This window comes from Chrysochloris asiatica, unplaced genomic scaffold (genome assembly GCF_000296735.1).
Source record: "Chrysochloris asiatica unplaced genomic scaffold, ChrAsi1.0 scaffold00197, whole genome shotgun sequence".
In the NCBI taxonomy this organism is placed as follows: Eukaryota; Metazoa; Chordata; class Mammalia; order Afrosoricida; family Chrysochloridae; genus Chrysochloris; species Chrysochloris asiatica.
The window spans coordinates 192297-214502 of NW_006408715.1; the positions used below are offsets into that span (position 1 = coordinate 192297).

Here is a 22206-nt window from a genome sequence, read left to right on the forward strand (position 1 = left end):
TTGTTAAGTACCATGGAGCCCGGGTTCTGACTCATAGCGACCCTGTACAGGGTTTCCATGGCTGTAAATCTTTACGGGAGCAGAAAGCCTTATCTTTCTCCCGCAGAACAGCTGGTAGTTTCGAACTGCCAACCTTGAGGTTAGCAGCCCAATTCATAACCACTACGCTACCAGAGCTCCTTGGCTGAGGATATTTTTAATTAATTGTTGGATATTTTTGTTTCCTTCCTTGTCAATTATCCATTCATAGTTTTCTTCTGGGGCTGTTTAGTTCTTTATTATTGATTCAGACATTCTTTTTATAATGTAAATTCTTATCCTTTGTTATGTATATTACACTCTTTCCATTGGATTAAAGTTTTGCAGCCATTTCAGATCTTTAAGAGACTGGAGTCCTGGTGTGGTGCCATAGGATATGCACCAGGCAAAGTCCATAGTTTCAACCCAACAGTCCTCCTTGGAAACCCTATAGAGTTGCTATGAGTCAGAACCAACTTGATAGTACCTAACAGAGGCAGGGACGATGAACTTACAGAGACTTGGAGACCAGACTCAGACTGGTTCCTCCTGGAACTGGGCACGGGGAGCTGGAACATAAAGCCAAAGAAAACCAGATTCTGACAAATAACTGACTAGTGCTTTTCTCTCCTGCCCCCAAGGTACCCCAGCTTGTTTGCTCGGCCACACTCACCATGTGTGAAGAGGAGACCACTGCACTCGTGTGCGACAATGGCTCTGGCCTGTGCAAGGCTGGTTTTGCCGGAGATGATGCCCCCCGGGCCGTTTTCCCATCCATTGTGGGTCGCCCACGCCACCAGGTATGTGTCTATCCAGATCCTCCAGGTATGTGTCTCCAGATCCAAGGTTTTGAGCTACTAGGAGTAAGCATGGTGCATAGGGACTCTGCTGAGCCATGTATGTCTGTCTGTCTGTGTGTGTGTGTGTGTGTGTATTGGGGGTAAGAACTCTCTGTTATGATTAATAGAGCAGGACCCTTTAAAGCAAAATATCTAGGACCAAAAACAATATCCTTCAGGCAGACTAATAAGGACATTATGTCAGTTTTTGGAATATATATATATATAAAATGTATGCAATTAAGCCCCTTATCTTTAGACATTTATACTCTGTGAAGATACCATACAACTAACTTGAAATCATTGGCTGAAATAAAAGGGACCGATTTCACAATGGGAGCACAAAGGAGGGGGATTAAGTCTGAACTGAGGGAAAGCTTCCTGAACAAAGGGATAACTGAGAAGGAGTATCACAGCAGGTGGAGAAACAGCAGGAGCAAAGATTTGGAGATATAAAAGTACAAGCACAGGTTATTTCTGGAAGGCAAATTCAAGTCCTATGTGTGTTTAGTGAGGGGAGGGATAGAAATGTATGGCTGGACATTGTCTTAGATGAGAGAAACCTCCTCTTCTTCCTACCACTCCCATGGTTGTGGGCATCTGCCCCATCCTTACCTCTAGAGGACAGACTCCTTTTCTTATCTTCATTCTTCTTCAGAGACACCCCCCCCCCCCACACACACACACACACATGTCATGTCCCTGTGTGAGCAGCCCTCCACCAAGTCATGCCTCTTTCCTTCCCTTTGCATTGCAGGGTGTAATGGTGGGAATGGGCCAGAAAGACAGCTACGTTGGGGATGAAGCTCAGAGCAAGCGCGGGATCCTAACTCTCAAATATCCCATCGAGCATGGCATCATCACCAACTGGGATGACATGGAGAAGGTATCAGTGGACTCCCCTTTAAAGTGCTTATTTCAATGATCTTGCATCCTAATGACTTTAATATCCCATAGGCCCCTTTGCCCTGCCAACTCTTATCTCTGAAATGTTTCTCAAATCCTTCCTTCCTTCCTTTCCATCCCTATGGACATTGTCTCACAGGTGGCCAGCATCTCACAGCTGGCCTATTCCAAAGCCTTCCTGGCTGTTTTCCCTTCATCAGTTGTGCCCTCAGCCACCTACACACTCCTGCAAAGCTTATCTTTCTAGAAATAGATCAGATCATGTCACTGGACTCCTCAGGACTCTTCAGTAGCTCCTCACCAGCAAACTGTAAGTTCTTTTTTTTAGTTTTTATTGTGGATTGAGTGAAAGTTTACAGGGCAGATCATCAGTTTTACATTCAACAAATCATACAACTTGTTTCATCACAATGATTACAATGCCCTCCATGTACCATCACTTAACAGTATTTCTCTCTATTCACTTTAGCTCTTTTTTTTTTTTTTAAACACTCAGGCATATATAGTCATTTACACCACCAAAGGGCACATTCTGCAAGTTTGCCTCCTGGCCACTATCTTTTAGTCCCTCTCTTCCCTTGAATCTAGAGTCCTCAGCGGCTCCCTGTTTCCATGTCCCCATCTCTGCTTCCATTTCTGGTGTCCCTGCTTCACTTGATGTTCTTAGGGTCCTCTTTTTTTGGACTGTAAGATAACTGCTCCCCCATTTTGTTACAAAACTTCTATCTTTACAATTGTGACAGTTGCAATTAGTCATGATAACAATTACTCACTATTGAATCATAAGAATCTTATCCCAAAAGTAAGTTCTTAACATGGTGTCCTCAGGACCTGGCCCTGCCTAATTCCCAGTTTCTTCCTTTCACCCAGCACCCCATTCTAGCCCAGTGGTGGTCCTATCCCAACTTTCAGAAATCTCACCCAGGGAGCAGTTTTAAAATCCCCATATGCTGCCTTGGGAGAAGTTAACCAGCCTAGACTGTCTTTTAATTTCCTCATCAGGACCTCAGATAGGTGCATTGATGCTATATCATTTTGATGACTAGCTAAAGAAAATAACACATAAAAATATCTAGAAATTTCTGGAAGCTTCTTTTGCATAAGAAAATGCAGAGGGGTTTATTTTTAAATGGTGGAGTTTGCAATAAACAAAATAATGTCTGCAAAATGCTAATGGAGCTTTTCTCATAGTCTTTTGCTAAATTTAGCTGCAGGTTGTCTGAGCATTATTGTTTCTGGCATGTCTGTGTTCTGAAACTTTAAATAGAGGGTTTATTGAGCAGACTTCATCTGGGAATTGAAACTCGATTTGAAATCCATAATTCATATCTACTTTTTTCCAAATCCTTGATTCAGTTGTTCTAGATGTGTGAGAACTATGTAAAATACGTTAGTGTTCACATCACATAGTGGACTGGTTAGGAAAAAGGACTCTAGAGACATGACTGAAAACTCCCCCTCTGCCATTTGAGCTAATCAAACTTAACACTTAGTTTCCAATTTGTGAAGAGAGATAATAATTTTTCTTTCCTTAGATTGCTTTGACAATTAAATTAGGTATAACCTCAAGGTATGGAATATACTTAATGCTCAAGAAATGACACATATTATGAGTATATATTTAACAATAGTGGCGGTGGTGTCCCAAGGAGTCAGTTCTGACTCACAGGGTTTCCGAGGCTATAAACTTTTACAGGAGCAAAAAGCCTCATCTTTCTCCTTTGAAACAGCTGGTGGTTTCAAATTGTTGGCCTTGAGGTTATCAACCCAGCTTGTAATCACTACTCTACCAAAGCTCCTTAGATCTAATAATAGCTAATACAAAAATATAATAGACAAAATATTTTATTCACAGTAATAATAGTGTGTAAATCTCTAACGAAACCCCTAAAATACATATTATGCACCTTAAAAGGAAAACTGATAAAATAAATGTATATTCATTGCTATTCCAATATAATCTTTAATTAGGCAAAATCATTCTAAAACATGTTTGAAGGAATAAATAGGCAAACTTTTCAGAACAAAATGAATAAGGAAAAATATGAAGGGAGAGTTTCCATTTCCAAATATTAGAATATAGCATAAAAACCCACTGCCATCAAATTGATTCCGCAGCCATTTAGAACAGAGTAGAATTGCTACATAAGGTTTCCAAGATTATAAATCTATATGGGAGCAGACAGCTGCTGCTTTCTCCCTTGGAGTGGCTGGGGGGTTTGAATCATCAACTTTTTAGTTAGCAGTCACTACTTAACCCATGGTGTCATCAGAGCTCCTAGAGTATTACATTGTTGTTCAATGCCTTTGAGTTGGTCCCGACGCATGGCAGCCCTGTTTATGGGTTCTGAGACAGACTTTAAATCTTCACAGAGCAGAAAGTCTTGTGGAGTTCACAGTCCAGTGCTTATCATATGGAGCCACCATGCCCCAGGAATATAACATAGAGTTGTCAAACTAAAGTGACTTGGCAACAGCACAAAGGTAAAGACAAAATGCAGAATAAAGAAACTTTCCAGCACTTGAGGGAAAAAAAAGAATTATTCAATGAATTTTTCTGAGACAGCCAATTAATGATTTGGGGGAAGAGGAATCTTTATTTATAACTCTGAATGATACCATCTCACCAAACACACATCAAGCAACTATAAAAGTTAAATATGAAAATTCAAATATGAATATTTATCAAGTTTCTCATGAAAGAAGTCACAGAGAAAAAGAATGACAATTTGTTCTTAAAATCAACTTCTAGTATGTAAACAGGAAAACTATATTTAAAAGAAAAACAAATTGCAAACAATATTCACAATAAATGCAATGAAGGGTTAATACAAATGAAAAGTAAAGAAGAAAAATCAAGGCAAGCCAGACTCCTGGTGCCCCCAGGTGTTTGTTGTAGAGTAGAACTGAGCGCCCTAGGGGTTTCTGACTGTGGCCTAGGCAGTTAAATGGGTTCAAACAGACAACCTTCAGTTAGCAGCTGATGCAAATTGATCCTTAAAAACACAAAGTCTCCTTCAGGCAAATAAGCAAAGGGCTTGAACAATTTGCCTAAAAGAACTTAAAAAAAGTTGCAAAGGTGAAAACATTTAGACTCCCTTGAAACAACTTTAAATATTCAAAGTAAAACAGCCAGGTATTACTTTGACCTATCAATTTTTATTTTATTTTATTTTTCATATTTAAGGGTGAAATACTGAATGCAGGTGAAGGTGGGGTAAAATAAACACTTTCTTCTTCTGTACGTAAAAATCAATTTAGCCTTTTAATTAGTAATGGAAATAAAAATGTCTTCCAATTCTCATGCCCTTGAGCCCAGTATATCTACTTCTAGGATTCTTTTCTTTAGAGAACATCCTAAATATCCAAAAAGAAAATATAAAATGCACAAAGGTATGCACCATGGTGGTGGTGTTGGTTCTGACTTATGGCTACCCTGCATAGTGTTTCCAAAGCTGTAAATCTTTACTGGAACAGAAAGTCTCCTCTTCCTCACGTGGAATGACTCGTAGTTTTGAACTCCTGACCTTGAGGTTAGCAGCCAGACTCATAACCACTAGTCTACCAGAGCTCCTTATATCTGTCATAAGATTATCAAAACACAAAACTTGAAGATATCAGGTGATTAAATATATTACAGTATATGATGAAATGTTGTGCACATATTCAAAATAAGCACTTGTTTGACTTGATAAATTATTTACAATGATAAGAAAAATAATTTGTTATATTAATTGAAAAGTAGCCCCAAACAAATTTGAACATAAAGATACCAAAATAAATGCAAGTAATACACAAAAAGGAGTCCTGGTGTGGCGCTGTGAAGTAATGTGCCAGATTGCAAAGCCTTTGAACTGCAAGTTCGGCAGTTCAAGCTTACCAGCTGCTCTTCAGAAAACCTATACAGGGTCACTATGGGTCGGAACCAACTCAATGGCAATTAACAACAACAACAACAACAAATATACAAAAAGATTAGAAAGAAGACAAAAGACAAAATATTGGCAATTTGTTATTAGATGGTGGGAACTTGGGAGATTTTAATTCCTTTTTTAAGTAATTCATCTAATTTTTCAATCATTGGCATCTTTAACTTTTAAGAGACTTTAGAAAAATTCCAAAAAACAAACTAGAATTAAATGCAGAGGCTTGGGCCAAACACCCAAGGATTCTGATTCAGTGGCTCTCGGATACAGCCTCGCTCAGAACTAGCACCTGTAACAGTTCCCCAGGTGATTTCAATGCAAGGCATCTGTGAACCACATTAAGAAATAAATACTAGTCATCAAGACTAATTCCTTTTTTTTCTCCTGCTACTGTGAAACTGTCCCAGTCTAGGGTCTTTGCTTGTGTGCCATTTCCTCTGACTCAGATACCCTTCTCAGCCATGAAGACCTTCCTTTGTCTTCACCAAAAAAGTCAAACCAATACATCACTCAAATCCCCCACACAATTAACTGCCTCTGCCTTTTCCTTTACTTACATTGTCTTTGCATTTTGTTTTTTGCCTGTCTTTCTTCCCTCTGGGCTTTGGAACAAAGAACCAGGGACCTAGTCTGACTAATATCTGTCCTTATCATACTTGGCACCATCCTAACCCAAAGCTAAGGTGCATAAATATGATAAGTACAAAGGAATCAGATTATATGTACCCCACTTTCAATGAAAGCATAGCCTTGTGCCCCTATCTGGTGTAGTGCTGTGGGATAAGCACTGGACTTTTAACCATATGGTTCACAGTTTAAATCTACCAATGGCTCCTTGGAAACCATATACAAGGTTGCTGTGACTCAGTGGCACTTAGCAACAACAACAATGTCCCTTCTGTTCACTGCTGAATCCCTCTAAGATAAAAAATAAAAACTCCCACTTGGTTGTCTTGAATCACTGAAGAGAGAACAGGTCTCATGGAGACAAAAAGAGAAAAACAACAACAACACAAAAACTAACAACAAAAAACAACAGTTGCCGTGCAGTCATCTGATTCATGTGTATTCAAAGTCCAGTGGCTGGTTTTTCAGAGGTAGATCACCAGACCTTTCTACTAGGGTGCCTTTGAATGGGCTCAAATCTTCAAGACTTGGGTTCATAGCTGAGTGTGCTGTTTGCACCACCCAGGGACCCTGTGGGGAGAACTAACTCTCTAGAGCATTGATTCTCAACCAGTTTTGCCTCACGGAGGGCATTTCATGGTGTCTGGGGACATTTTTTATTGTCACACATGGAAAGGAACTACTAGGCATCTTAGTGGACAGAAAAGTCAGGGCTATCGCCGAACACTTTACAATGTGCAGAACCAGACAGCACTTACCCAACCAAGAATTATGCAGCTTGTAACATCAGTGGTGCTTGAGGTGGAAGGAAATCTTGTTCTAAATCACCAGCTCAGTCAGTAATAAAAACTGAAAACCAAGCCCAAGCATACCCATCAGGTAAACATTCAACTGGGATTTTGAAGTTGAATGGAGAAGGGCTACTTACAAAATTTTGAACAGGTGAAGCAAGATTAAGTCAACCAGAAAGAGATGCTGAATTTACCAAGTACTTGCACCAGTGGGAAACTGCTACACCACTAAGCCTTAAGGAGCAGTGTCACTGGGGCTCAGTGAGTGCTAGAACCTTCATGCCCAACAGTAGCTATGCCAATGGAGGGTCACAACATTGCCAGGAACAATATCCTTCAATCTCTTGCTGGTATCTTCCATCTACCAAATACAGCCGGAAGTAGGGGGATGCGGAGTAATGCAATAGACCTGAGCCCCAGGACACAAAGCAGGGGAGGAAAGGGAAAGGTCAGATGGACATAACCAACACATACAATGAGGTCTGAGCCCTGTCTGGGGTCTTGTTGCGAACTTCTAATGCCAGTGAGAAGTTCTCAGGTTGACATTGGCATTCTGCGCACCATCCTGCCATACTCTGACAGCAAAGGCTTGTAACCAGAATTTCCCAGCCCATTGACAGTCTGCTGGGCTCATCTGCGTTTTTTCTCAACCAGATCTGGCACCATTCCTTCTACAATGAGCTGCGGGTAGCACCTGAGGAACATCCCACCCTGCTCACTGAGGCTCCCCTAAATCCCAAGGCTAACAGGGAGAAGATGACGCAGGTAAGATGCCAGGAAGACGTGGACATTGGCGTAAGAAGCAACATAAATCTGGGCCCTTCCTCCCATTCATACCCAGTGCAACAGAAGTTTTTGAGGACCTGCTATATATGTAGTGTATGGCAGGCTCTGTAGAGGGTGAGGGTAGGATAAGAATTTTTTAAAAATAGGCACAGTACCAGCCCTTAATAAGATACAAACAATTATATAGGCCTAGAGATGCTGTGATTTGTGCCAGATATTCCTTTCTTCTGCATTGTCCTTTCAGATCATGTTTGAAACCTTCAACGTCCCTGCCATGTATGTTGCCATTCAAGCTGTGCTCTCTCTCTATGCCTCTGGACGTACAACAGGTAAGCAGCCCTGTAACCCACTGTTTTTCTGGCACCAGGAGGAGTAGGAAAGAACTGGCTTCCTGCAGAGGGATTTCTTCCCTGTTCTGAAAAGAAGGGACAACCAAAGTTCAGGAACAATCTTGCTTAGGGATAACAGATGGAAAGACCCATGTGGAATGCAGATATGAGTCTATCAGTGTAGCTAGAATATATTTTCACAAAAACCATAATGAATAGAATTCTTGTCTGTCATGTGGGATATGTGGCTTCCATTCTAGCCAGTGCACCTCAGGCTCAACCACCGCTGTCTGTCCGTGGAGGCCTGTGCATTGCTCTGATGCTGAGCGGATCTCAATGGAGCTTTAAGATTAAGATGGACTACAAAGAGAGGCCTGGAGCTCTACTGAAAATCAGCCAATGAAAAATTCTATGAACCACAATGGCATCATGGGAATGATGCAGGGTTGGGCAGCGTGTCATTCCATTGTGCATGGGATTTCCATGAATTAGGGGCCAACTTGACAATAGCTAACAACTACAGCAACAATAACAGTACATCTTCTCTCACAGTAGTCATTCTGGGATGTGTGCAGGAGGTTTGCTACAGGAGGATGCACAGGGAGACAGAATTTATATTAAACTGATTTCTATAGGGTCTTGGGAGCTTCCTTAAACATTGTTCAAATACCCTTTTATTCATATAGTGATTATTCACCAATCCATCCATCAGATACTTTCTACAACTCCCTGTCATGTGTCAAATACCACATCAGGTCATGACTGTATTCAAATAAATAAAACAGACTCTACTCTTAAGGAACTAACAGTTTAGCAGGGGAAAGACAATAGCAATTTCACTGTAAATGCTAAGGACAGTTATAAGGAAACTTACAGTATATAGTGTTTTGAATCCTGCCCTTTACACTTGATTTTATGCTGTAAACATCAGGTTTAAGGGTCGCATAGTAGTGATGACTCCTTAATTTATTTATTTTTATGTATTGTCTCCAATTATAAAATATGCTGTGATCTAGATCTTTGTACAAGTGTAAGCTACTGGTTCCTGTATATTTATTTTGCATCTGGACCCTACCAATCATTTTATTAGCTCTAATGGTTTCTCCTGGTGTAGTGCTGCAGGATAAGCACTAGACTGCTAACCACAAGGTTGATGCTTCAAACCCACCAGACACTTCTCAGAAATGCTACGTAGGGTCGCTATGATTCAGAACTGACTTGACGGCACGTAACTACAAAAACAATGATTTCTCAGTTGATTCTCTTTAGTCTTCTAGGTATATAGCCACGTCATCTGAAACTATTGACAATTCTATCTCCTTTTGATAGCAACACCTTCTATCTCTGTTTTCCATCCCATTGCATTGGTTTATGTAAGAATGGCATAGCAGAGGTATCTGATCTCCTCTAATTTCACTAGCGAGAATGAGAATCAAGATAAACCCCCCAGAACTGATTCCTATGAACTTTTTACCAATTTTGACACCAATTGTCCCTCTGTAGCACTCTCTACTTTTCTGCGGAGTGTGGTAATTCATTACAATGGCCATAGAACTCATGTACAATATTCACAATTGTGGGGTTTATTGAGGAATGTTTTTGGTTTTATTTTTGTTAAATGCCATGTACTCAGTTCTGACACACAGTGTCCTTATAGAGGGTTTTCAAGGTTACAATTCAGGATACAGTTCATCGATCAGACAGCCTCCCCTAAGCTGTACCTGAAGGCAGGTCTCTCTCTCGCCCTTGAGCCCCTTAGTCTGGTCTCTGCCCTGCTGAGGCAAGTGTCATAGAGCTCTTCTGGCTCTGTGGATTCAGTGCCTAGAGGCACCTCCTACTGCCAGTAAGCCTCTGCTTAGTTTTCTTGCTCTCTGAGCCAGGAAGCCTATTGCTCTGTCTGATGACAATCTTTTCATTCTGTTGCTTCTGCTGCTGCTTCTCTCATTCCCTGATGTCACAGTTCTCTGTTTCTTGGATCACAGAGGTTCCGCATGAGGACCTTGGGTCCAAAGGATATGCTCCACTCCTGGGTCTTCTTTCTTGATGGTAGTGAGATCCTCCTTTCCACCTCTGTGATGATTAATTTTAAACTTTGCGGGATGACAAAACTGACCAATCCCCACATTAAGGTTTCACTCACCTTATTTGCATGATCCCACCACCATAAAGGTGCCATGCCCTTATTCATATTATCAGTAAGTATCCAATCCCCTTGGTGGACTGCAAGCACCTCCCAATTGCATAGTCCTACCCAGTCATGGGTAGGACTGCTGTGGCACTGTGGGTTAATGCGCCAGACTACAAAGCCGTTTGAACTGCAAAGTCGGCAGTTCAAGCTCAACAGCTGCTCCTCGAAAACCCTATACAGGGTCACTATGGGTCAGAACCAACTTGACGGCACTTCACAACAACAACAACCTAGTCATGGGAGTCCTGGTAAAGCACTGTGGGTTAATAACACTGGACTGCAAGGTCCTTTTGAACCATACGTATGGTAGTTCAGACTTACAAAGTGCTCCTCAGAAACCCTATATAGGGTCTCTATGTGTCGGAACTGACTCAACAGCACTTAACAACAACAGTAACCCAGTCATTGGAGTCATGGTGTGGTACCTTAGGATAAGCACTTGACCTCAAGGCCAGTTTAAACCACAAGCTCACGGTTCAAACGCACCAGCTGTTCCTCAGAAACCCTACACAGGGTTGCTATGAGTTGGAACCAACTTGATGGCAATTAACAACAACAATGTGTAAATTTGATGCATAAAGGACATGCGAACTAGCCATGTGCACTTAAAGAGTGTGTAATCTTGCTTTAATGCATATCCACAAGTATACATTAATGTGAAAGTGTTTCAAAGGATATAATAAGAGGACACATTTTGTGTGCCCTCCTAAAGCCCAAAGTTGCATTAGGGAGACAAGATTGATATACATAAATCCTCATGGAGGCTGAATTTCCTTAGCAGCTACAGAAAGATGTGATAGTCAAAGATCATTTGATGACTAATTCTAGAGACAAATGAAAGACAAGAATGCAGCTTCTATAGGTTCTACTCCTGTCTTTAGGCATTGTCCTGGATTCAGGGGATGGTGTCACCCACAACGTCCCCATCTATGAAGGCTACGCACTGCCCCATGCCATCATGCGCCTTGATCTGGCTGGCCGCGACCTCACGGACTACCTCATGAAGATCCTCACAGAGAGAGGCTACTCCTTTGTGACCACAGGTATCCAGCCCTTTCCTGATTCCAGTCTGAGCTCAGAACCAAATCTCATGCAGGACTAGAAACACTCAGGACTAATGGAATTCTGTTGCCCTGTGTCCTTAAACACTCTTGGGTTAGACTGGGAGGCCCTGAGTTGGGCTGGGCCTCTGGAAAAGACCAGATAGTCAAGGCAACCTTGTTAAAAGACGAGGGCTCCCAAGCAAGACTACCTGGGTGAGGGACAAGGCCTAGTTCAGCTAAGCAGCTCTCAGCAGAGGTCTCCTCTCCATCTCCTTTCACATCAGCTTCTCCCTCCCCAGGACCACGTCCACACCAAGACCAGAGCCTTCCTAGATTCTGTGATAGCACAATATGCCTAGACCTATTTCTAGACTGGAAGGCCCAGAACTTTGTCAGGGCAGAGGAGTGAGAACAAGGGGGAAAGTCTATACAAAGCTTTTGGAAATTGGAAATCATGATTTTGAACTTCTACTTTAGAAACAGAAATGGATAAGTTAACATGATGTGGTGAGATCCTTGATCTTCATCAGGGGCAATTTATCAAAATAGTTGTGAGATGGCAGTTTTTATAAACATGGACAATAAACCAACAGAACTGAGTGGTCACTTGCTATCACTTCTTCTCCTTCCAGCTGAGCGAGAAATTGTCCGAGACATCAAGGAAAAGTTGTGTTATGTGGCCCTAGATTTTGAGAATGAAATGGCCACAGCAGCCTCCTCATCCTCCCTGGAGAAGAGCTATGAACTGCCTGATGGGCAAGTCATCACCATTGGCAATGAGCGTTTCCGCTGCCCTGAGACCCTCTTCCAGCCTTCCTTTATTGGTGAGTGCTGCCCATAGAATGGTGGGTGAGCTACAGAAAGAGATAAACCAGGAGTTGAATATACTTTGTTTATTGTTTATGTGTACCCTTTCTAGGAAGGGGCAAAAATATATAAACTCTAATAAAAGAGTAAGGAAATCAAAATAGAAAGAAGAGCAGGGCAGGAAATAGAAGATGAAACTAAGAATGAGAACACATCAAGGAAATTGTGTAATTTACCATGTAGGTCAGAGAGGCTGAATTGTGTAGTGGGTTTGGGAGCAACTGTTGTTGTTAGGTGCTGCTGAGTTAAGTCTGACTCATAGTGACCCCATACACAAAAGAATTGCTTAGTGTTGAGTCATGCTCACACTGTGGTGAGTCCATTTTTGCTGCCACTGTGTCAATCTATCTCATTGAGGATCTACCTCTTTCTCTCTGACCCTCCACTTTACCAAGTATGATGTCTTTCTCCAGGGACTGACAGCTCCTGATAACATGTCCAAAGTACAAGGGATATCTTGCCATACTGACTTCTAAGGAACATTCGTCCAAGACAGATTTATTTGTTCTTCTGACAGTCCCTGATACTTTCAGTATTCTTCCCCAACACCATAACTCAAATGCCTCAATTCTCCTAGTCTTTCTTATTGATTGTCCAGCTTTCAGATGCATATGAGGCAATTGAAAATACCATGGCTTGGCTCTGGTGTACCTTAGTCTTCAAACTGGTATGTTTGCTCTTTAATGCTTGGAAAAGGTCTTTTGCAGCAAATTTGCCTAATGCAGTATCATTTGACGTCTTGACGGCTGCTCCCACGAGTGCATCCAAGCAAAATACAGTCTTTGAAAACATCAATCTTTTCTCCATTTGTCATGATGTTATGTATTGGTCCCGTTGTGAGGACTTTTGTTTTCTTTACACTGAGGTGCGATCCATTCTGAAGGCTATAGTCTTTGATCTTCATCAGTCAGTGTTTTAAGTCCTCTTCACTCTCAACAAGGAAGTTGTTAGCATCTGCATATCATAGATTGTTAATGAGTCTTCCTCCAATCCTGATGCCACATTCTTCTTCATATTATCTGACTTTTGGGATTATTTCCTCAGCATATAAACTGAATAAGAATAATGGAAAAATACAACCCTGGTGCACACCCTTCCTGATTTTAAACCATTCATTGTGCCCTTGTTCTGTTTGAATGGCTGCTTCTTGTTCTATGCACAGGTCCCTCATGAGCACAATTCTTGTTGTTATTAAGTGCCTTCGAGTCTGCTCCGACCCATAGTGGCCCTGTATAGAGTTTCCAAGGAGCAGTTGGTGAGCTTGAACCACCGATCTTGTGGTTCAAATGACTTTGCAGTCCAGTACATTAACCCACAGTGCCACACCAGGTCTCCCATCAGCACAATTAAGTATTGTGGAATTCCCATTCTTATCAATGTTATCCATAGTTTTCTATGACCCACACATCAAATGCCTTTTCAGCTAGGATCAATCTGATCTCAGCAGTGATCTCTCTTGCTCCACATCCTCTTCTGAATCCAGCTTGTATTTCTGGTATCTCCCTGTTGATGTATTTCTGCAATCATTTTTTAATTATCTTCAGCAAAATTTTACTTGCCTTCAAGGGATATTTTTGGTTCAAGGTTTAAAGATTCTCTAGGGCAAGTCTTTGGAGTCCTGGTGTGACACTGTGGGTTAATTCACTGGACTGCAAAGTCAGTTTGAACTGCAAGGTCGGAGGTTCAAACTCACCAGTTGCTTCTTGGAAACCCTATACAGGGTAGCTGATGGGTCGGAACCGACTTGATGGCACTTAATGACAACAACAACAAGGGAAATAGTGTTAGGGGTTCATTCAATGATCATGGCTCCAGGAAGTCTGCAGTCTTTTCAGATGAGTATCTGAAATTCTGTTCTGCATTTTCTTCGTTTTGATCAGAATTCTTCTCTGGGATCTTTGATCAAAATGTTCAGTGATAATCATTTGGCACCATCTAGTTCTTGCAGTCTCATAGCTAAGGGGGCAGTTGTTCATGGAAGCAATTAACCACACACCTTGTCTCTTCCTCCTTTTCTCTACTCCCCTTCACCTTGTTATGCCTTGGATGATTGCCTGCAAGTTTCTAATACCCCAGGCACTACACACGAAACTAGGAAGTAGAACAGAAGCACTAAACATGTTATCAAGCCATTTCATAGGACTGTCCAATCAAAACATGTCCCTAAACCTCCAAATCAAGAAACCAAATCCCATGAGACTTTGTACATAAGTAGCCACAGCAGCTATATTCTTTATTTGTCGTTGTTGTAAATACATTTATGACACTTTGGCCAATTCTACTTTTTAAAGGTGTACAACTCTTTGACAGCAATTACAACAATCATCTATGCCCCCCTACCCTTAATCAATGTGATAGTTCTATCACCATTAACTCACGTTCCCTCCCACCTCCATGTTGCTTTTGGTAACTATTAATAAATGTTGTTCTCTGTTTAAAAAAAATTTTTTTTTTTACTTGCATGTGATATTAATGATATTTTTTCAATGATTTCCACAAGAGATATATGTATCTTTTATAGTCAGTTGGCCAGGTAGCTATCTTCCAAATTTCTTGACTTTGACTAGTATGCACCTTCACTCCTGCATCAGTTTGTTGAAAGATTTCAATTCGTACTCCATCAATTCCTGGAGGCTTCTTTTTCACCAGTGCCTTCAGTGCAGCTTGAATTTTTTTTTTTCAATACCCTGTATAGGGTTTCCAAGGAGCAACTGGTGGATTTGAGCCACCGTCTTTGTGGTTTAAACTGACCTTATGGTCCAGTGCTTATCTTACAGCACCACACCAGGACTTCACATACAGGGTAGTAAGTGATAAACAGCAACCTGGACAAAGTGGTCTAAGTCTAAGAAATCTGACAAGGCTCCTTGAGAAGATGCACATTGAACAAAACCTTGAAGAATGCTACTTTATGGGATCTGCTGATGGAAGGAGAAATGAGTGGGGAATGGTATGCAAAGCAGTGGGAACAGAATGTGCAAAAGCATAGAGGGATAGAAAGAAAATATATATTAAATTAAAAATTTGACACTTTTATCATAAAAAAAAAAGCGTAGAGGGGTGATTTTAAATCATTCAATGGGCTACACAGGGGTAACTGGAAGAACTGCAGGAGATGGACCACACAGAGTGTGAGGTTATTCATATCAGCATTAGGCTCACCCAAAGTTTTTAGGTAACAGTATGGCAAGGTCAGGTTTGTACTTTAAGAAGAGTCCCCTATCTACAGTGTGGAATTCTATTTCAGGTAAACAAGATTGGGAGATAGGTGAACATGAGCTAGTTTGACATACAGGTCTTTTCTTTGAGAGATCTCAGTAGCAGGTTAATGTCAATCTGAGACAATGGAGAAATGTCGAAGATGATGTAATGGGTATCTCCATACAATGTGACATTATTTGGCAAAGGAAAGAATGCCTTTTGGTATTGATGAACCTTGAAAACATCATGCTAAGTGAAAGGAGCCAATCACAAAAGACCACATGAAATATGTTTCCACTTATGTGGAATATCTCAACCCAAAAACCCACTGCTGTCAAGTCAATTCCAACTCATAATGACCCTGTATGGAATATGCAAATTAGGTAAATCTACTTGATGGCACTTAACAGCAACACAGACAGTAGATGGGTGGTTGCCAGGAGTTGGGGTCGGGTGGAGGGGGAATGGGGAGTGTCTGATCTGTTGAAAATATTCTAAAATTAGACTGTGATAGTGGTTACACAACTCTGTGAATCTACTAAGAACCATGGAATCATATACTTTTTAAAAGAGTGAATTTTATGGTATGTGAATTATATCTCAATAGAGTTGTAAAACAAAACAAAATAATATGATGACAGCGTTCTTTAAGAAATAGACATCTGGCATCTGTGTGAAAGCTCACTCAGAACAGGCAGGGCCATGGCCAATTAGGAGGCCTGATCTAATCCATTTGGGAGGTGGTTGAGAGTCTAAGCTAAAAGGTAGTTACAGTAAGAGAAGGACTGTTGGAGGAGGTGGAGGTGGGGCATTGCTGACTAGACTCTGTGGTCTTCACTAGGCATGGAGTCAGCTGGAATTCATGAAACAACCTACAATTCCATCATGAAGTGTGACATCGACATCCGTAAGGATTTATATGCCAACAACGTCCTGTCTGGGGGAACCACCATGTACCCCGGCATTGCTGACAGGATGCAGAAGGAGATCACAGCCCTAGCCCCCAGCACCATGAAGATCAAGGTGGGTCTTGTCACAGGCCCAGACACTTAATGGTTATCTGTGTTGAGTGTTATCCTGGTCAAGAGAAAGGGGTATAATGTTCCTTGGGAACTGATGAGCTCTCAAACATAATTACATGAATGTCATGCAAGAAGAGGCTAGAATAATTTGGGATGAGGAGAATATGAAACTGGTAAGGAGAAAATCAACAAGGGGGGAAAGGAGGGGAAGAAAAGAAGGAGCCAACATAACAACATCTTTAAAAGGAACATGGGTGTTAGCCCAGAGGAAGGTGAAAGGTCCAACAAGGGAACGTTTAGCCGTAAGGCCAACTGCGGAGTCAAACCTACAGGGACATTACTTGATTTCAGGACAACATCTGGTCTACTACTCAGTCTTGACTCCTGCCCTCTCCATACTGCTTCTCACCAGGTTTCCTCACTTTGTTGGCTTGGCAGAAGTGAGCGCTTCTCCCCCTGCCTCTACTCCTCAAGCAATCGACTTTTTTAAGGCTTCAAGGAACTTTGTAGCAGATTTAAAAAAGAGTTGGGAGTAGAAGTAGCAAATAGGTTGAAAGTTCCAAAGTCTCACAGTAATTTGGTCTCTGGCTTAATCTGAGGATGTGTATTCTCTATGCCAGCAATCTGAGGACCTTCTTCACAAAGGAGGGCTATCCCAGACCTTACCCTTAACTAGCAGATGGTGCTAGTTAGATGATGCCAGACCATTCAGGAACAGTGATATACGTGGGCCCTTCTTACCCCAGAGCCACTGGAGTGGCTTCAATGACTGGGGCCTGCCACATGTAGGACAGGGGTTTTTACTGGGACCATGTGTGTCAGGATACTACACCTAGCCACTCCCAGATTTTGATTCAGTGGGTCTCAGGTGCCCCATTACCTACAGTGATAAATGAACAATGATTTGGTCCATATCCCAGTTCAAGAGTCATTGCTCTGAGTTAAACATGAACTCAATTGAATCAAGTCCTTCCAGGAGTTTTGGATCTAATTAGTAGCCATGAGCAATGCAAGGGCAACCTAAGCAAAAGGAGAGGGAAAATCATTATGGGTAGGGGTGCACAAGCAAAAGTACAGGAGGTATGTGTTCATGAACAACATCCCAACCAAAGCAAGATTTGTGCCGAGGACTTTTGGAGACGAGTGGTACATAACATTAAGCATCGATTCTCACACACCTGTTGGCCAGCTGTGAGTCAGCTGATGGGGCCCCAGCACGACTAGGTAGTTTTGCTTCAGATTTCAGGTCCAGTTAGCTCAAGTCAGGTTCCCATGGCTCATTATGAAGGGGAAGCAAGAGAGCATGTCCAATTGCATAAGCATATGTCAAGTTCTTGCTAGGGCCGTGTCTGCTAACAGCCCATCAGCCAAAGCAAATACACAGTTCAGCCTAAAATCACAGGGTAGAGCAGCACACTCTGTGGAGGGCTTGGAGATTGGGGATGGGCATATAGTGAAGTTTTGAGCAATGATCTAATCTACCATAATGTTTATCTTGTTGCTTCTGACCACGGAGGCTGTCCTTTCCACAGGGCAGATTGGTGGGATGACTTTTGGGCCACCTTCCCGATTCTCTCAGGGACTGATCATGTTCCATCACATTTGGTCTTTGCAGATTATTGCTCCCCCAGAACGGAAGTATTCTGTCTGGATCGGAGGCTCCATCCTGGCTTCTCTCTCCACCTTCCAGCAGATGTGGATCAGCAAGCCCGAATATGATGAGGCAGGGCCTTCCATTGTCCACAGGAAATGCTTCTAAAATCAGAACAGATTCTCTCCAGACTGCTCTGTTACTGATCACAAGGCATTAAAACCTGTAAGTCTTACTTCTCTGTGTGAGGCTCTTCTTTTCCTGGGCTGTGGCCCACATATTGTCCTAAGATTATTTCTATGAGGAAACTGAGGCTCACAGAAGTTAAAGACTTTCTCAAGATCACATAGAACCAAGAGTAATTTAGCAAGTTCTTCAGAACTAGTGTTCCCTGTATTATACAACCTTGCCTCCTTAGCCTTGATCATGAGTAGGAATGAGGGATGAATGACTTTGTGGTTTAAGAAACGCGGGCTGTCAGAGATGAAAGTCTGTATACTCAAGGACAATACACATACAATGGACAACATGAATGGAAAAGGCATGACAGAATCCTTAGAGGATAGGGTACATGAGTAGTTCAAACAGATTATTACTTAAACTAGGAAAGGAAAGGTCATAGTGGACCTGAGATTACTATCAGGTCTTTTGTCATTGAAGATTTTGTTGTATTTTTCCTAAAAGGAATCAAGAAAGGAACAGCATTTCTTAGGAGAAACAATTTCTCTCTTTTCTTACTTCCATCCCTTGCTGCCCACACCTCTGCTTCTCTCTTCTTTCCTTTCCCATCTTTCCATCCCTTCCCTTTGCCTCTTTCTTTCTCTCTCCTTAATTATTTCCTTCTCATTCTGCCCTTAGTCAATTCTACAGGTATCTACTGAATCCTTGGCGTCTGGCTGGGCAAGCCCAGATAGGTATATGCACATCACAAAGAGGGCTCCTGCCTATCAGGTCTCCCTGCATAAAGAGAGACAGACAGACAGACAGACAGACACACACACACAATGAAATGAGGGGAAATAGAAGCACCTACAAACTACTAAGAGATCATAATAGCAAACATTTATTGTGCACTTACAAGTGCTAGGCGCTGTGTTAAGAGTTTTATAGGGACTTCCTCATTTATTTTTACCACAACCCAATGAGGTTGGTACTAATATCATCCCTACAAGTTTATAAAGGAGTCCTGCTAGCATCATGGATTACAAACTGAGCTGCTAACCACAAGACCAGCAGTTCCAATCTACCAGCCACTCCAAGGGGCTAAGAAGAGGCTTTCTGCTCCCCTAAATATTTACAGCCTTGAAAACCCTATACAGGGTCACTATGAGTTGGAACTGGCTCGGTGGCACACAGTCACAACCACCACTAGTTTATAGTTAGTGGCATTTGCCTGATGTACCTCTTTCCTCCCCTCTCTCCACGAAGACAAGTGCCATCTGTCAAGTTCTGATCAGATCCCACCTGGTCCATCAACTTTCTCAGACACATCCATGGGAGATAATGGAAAAGCTCTTGAGCCTCAAAGTCAAACAATTCCTTTTCATCATTCACTCACCATCCATGAACTTGCCCTCTAGGGATGGAGATGAGGGGTGAAGTTTTTTTTTTTCTTCAAAAACCCTTAGAGAGTGTCTAAGTTATCTACTACAGCTACAAGAGAAATATCACAAATGGATGGCTTTAACATCATGGGAAATCATCACATAACTACCCAACGACTTACTGAGAGTCATGACCCAGCCATATTGATACATGTTTTGGGGGAACACAGTTTCATCCAACTCTTATTTAGAGCTCTGTAGGGTGGGGATTCCTTCTCAGCTTAACCAAATTGAAACAGTCTCTAAAATGTATACAAAACTTTAACACTTCTGATTTAAAATTGGCCAAAGAACATGAACAAGACACTTCACCAAAGAAGACATTCAGGTGGCTAATAAACACATGAAAAGATGCTATCATTAACTTTTACCCACAGCCATCAGTCAATTTTGACTCAATGTTTCTGAGATTATAAATCTTTGCGGCCTTTTGTTTAGTCCATTCCTCAAAGCAGGATGGATGGGTCACCAGCAACTCTACTGGAATCACCTATGAAAATTCGGCCAGAGTTCCCACTCTTGATATGTATGCTCAAACCCACACAGTCTGACCCAGAAATAAGACTTCAATACAACATGTGCCGCCAGTGCTTCCGTCAGTACACGAAGGATAGAGGTTTCATCAAGGTGGACTAAATGAGCATCTTTGAATGGATTATCCAAGACATCTACCCAACAAAAACAATGCCGACACTTCATACATAAAAATTTCATTTATGAAAAAAATGTTTACAGACTCATTTTTCTCCTGCTGGAAGTTAGTGGGTTTGAAACTCCAACCCTGCCTTCACTAGTGGGTTAACAACCCAGCACCTAGCCTGCAATGTTACCAGGGCTTCCTTTATTAGCCATTGTTGTTAAGTGCCATCAAGTTCTGACTCATAGTGACCCTGTATAGGATTTCCAAGGCTCTTCAAATTGCAATCACATACCTTCTCACTCCAGCAATAATGATGCTGATCAAAAATAAGAGAAAACAACATATGTTAGCCAGGCTGTAGGGCGATTGGAACTTTGTAATATCTAGTTAGTGTTTTCGCTCACTCAACTTCTCCCTGTTGTTGTTGTTGTTAAGTGCTGTTGAGTCGGTTCCGACCCATAGCGACACTGTACAGGGTTTCCGAGGGTGTAAATCCTTACGGGAGTAGAAAGCCTCATCTTTCTCCCGCGGAGCGGCTGGTAGTTTCGAACCACTGACCTTAAGGTTCGCAGCCCGATTCGTAACCACTACGCTACCAGAGCAACTTCTCCCTAGTAACCATTAAAAATTGTTTCTTTTTGTGTGTCAACTTGTTCTTGACTTTTAAAACAATGGTCTGTTTAAAATAGTGGTCTCATACAATATCTGTCCTTTCATGTTTGACTGATTTCACTCAGCATAATGTCCTGCAGAATCATCCCTGTTGTGAGATGTTTCGTGAATTCAGCTTACCCAAGCGAGTGCTGGTGGGACTGCAAAATGATACAATGACTATGGAAAGTAGTATGATGCTTCCTCAAAGACTAGAAATAGAAATACCATATGATCCAGCAATCTCACTCCTTATGCTAGAGACACAAGAACTCTGACATGAATAGACATACACACAGCCAGGTTCATCCTAACATTATTCACAATCTAAAAGTCCATCAACAGATGAATGGATAAACAAACTATGGTACATACAGACAAGGGAATACTATGCAGTGAGAAATAATAATAATGAATCCATGAAACATCTCACAACATGGATGAATCTGGAGGATGTTTTACTGAGTGAAATTAATCAAGCATGAAAGGACAAATATTGTATGAGACTACTGTTATATAAAGGAGTCCTGGTGTGGCGCTGTGGGTTAATGCGCCAGACTGCAAAGCTGTTTGAACTGCAAGGCTGGTAGTTCAAGCTCACCAGTTGCTCCTTGGAAACCCTATACAGGGTCGCTATTAGTCGGAACCGACTTGATGGCACTTAACAACAACTGTTTTAAGTCCTCTTCACTTTCAGCAAGCAAGGTTGTATCATCTGCATATAGCAGATTGTTAATGAGCCTTCCTCTAATTCTGATGCCACGTTTTTCTTCATATAACCCAGGTTATCGGATTATTTGCTCAGCATACAGGTTGAATAAGTATGGTGAAAGAATACAACCTTGTCGAACACCTTTATTAATTTTAAAACATTCAATGTTCCCATGTTCTGTTTGAACAACTGCCTCTTGGTCCAGGTACAGACTCCTCATGAGCACAATTAAGTGTTCCGGAATACTCACGCTTCACAATGTTGTCCATAGTTTGTCATGATCACACAATCGAAAGCCTTTGCGTAGTCAATAAAGCACAGGTAAACATCTTTCTGATATTCTCTGCTTTCAGCCAACATCCATCAGATATCAGCAATGATATCCCTCGTTCCATGGCCTCTTCTGAATCAGCTTGAACCTCTGGAAGTTCTTTGTCAATGTATGATTGTAGCCATTTCTGTATT

General features: G+C 41.6%; 1 protein-coding gene across 1 annotated transcript; it reads left to right on the forward strand.

Annotated features, from left to right (window-relative positions):
• The first annotated feature begins 668 nt into the window (after nucleotides 1-668).
• ACTG2 (actin, gamma 2, smooth muscle, enteric) lies at nucleotides 669-18364 on the forward strand. The gene is made up of 8 exons (XM_006872401.1): nucleotides 669-818; nucleotides 1615-1743; nucleotides 7762-7872; nucleotides 8138-8222; nucleotides 11292-11453; nucleotides 12086-12277; nucleotides 16363-16544; nucleotides 18159-18364. The coding sequence occupies exons 1-8, from the start codon at nucleotides 693-695 to the stop codon at nucleotides 18300-18302; spliced, it is 1131 nt and encodes a 376-aa protein (XP_006872463.1). The 5' UTR covers nucleotides 669-692; the 3' UTR covers nucleotides 18303-18364.
• The last annotated feature ends 3842 nt before the right edge of the window (nucleotides 18365-22206 follow it).

Coding starts and splice junctions, on each gene's coding strand:
- ACTG2 (XM_006872401.1), top strand. CDS start 693: ATGTGTGAAGAGGAGACCACTGCACTCGTGTGCGACAATGGCTCTGGC. Junction 8,223..11,291: donor TGCCTCTGGACGTACAACAG/GTAAGCAGCCCT, acceptor TCCTGTCTTTAG/GCATTGTCCTGGATTCAGGG. Junction 16,545..18,158: donor CCAGCACCATGAAGATCAAG/GTGGGTCTTGTC, acceptor TGGTCTTTGCAG/ATTATTGCTCCCCCAGAACG.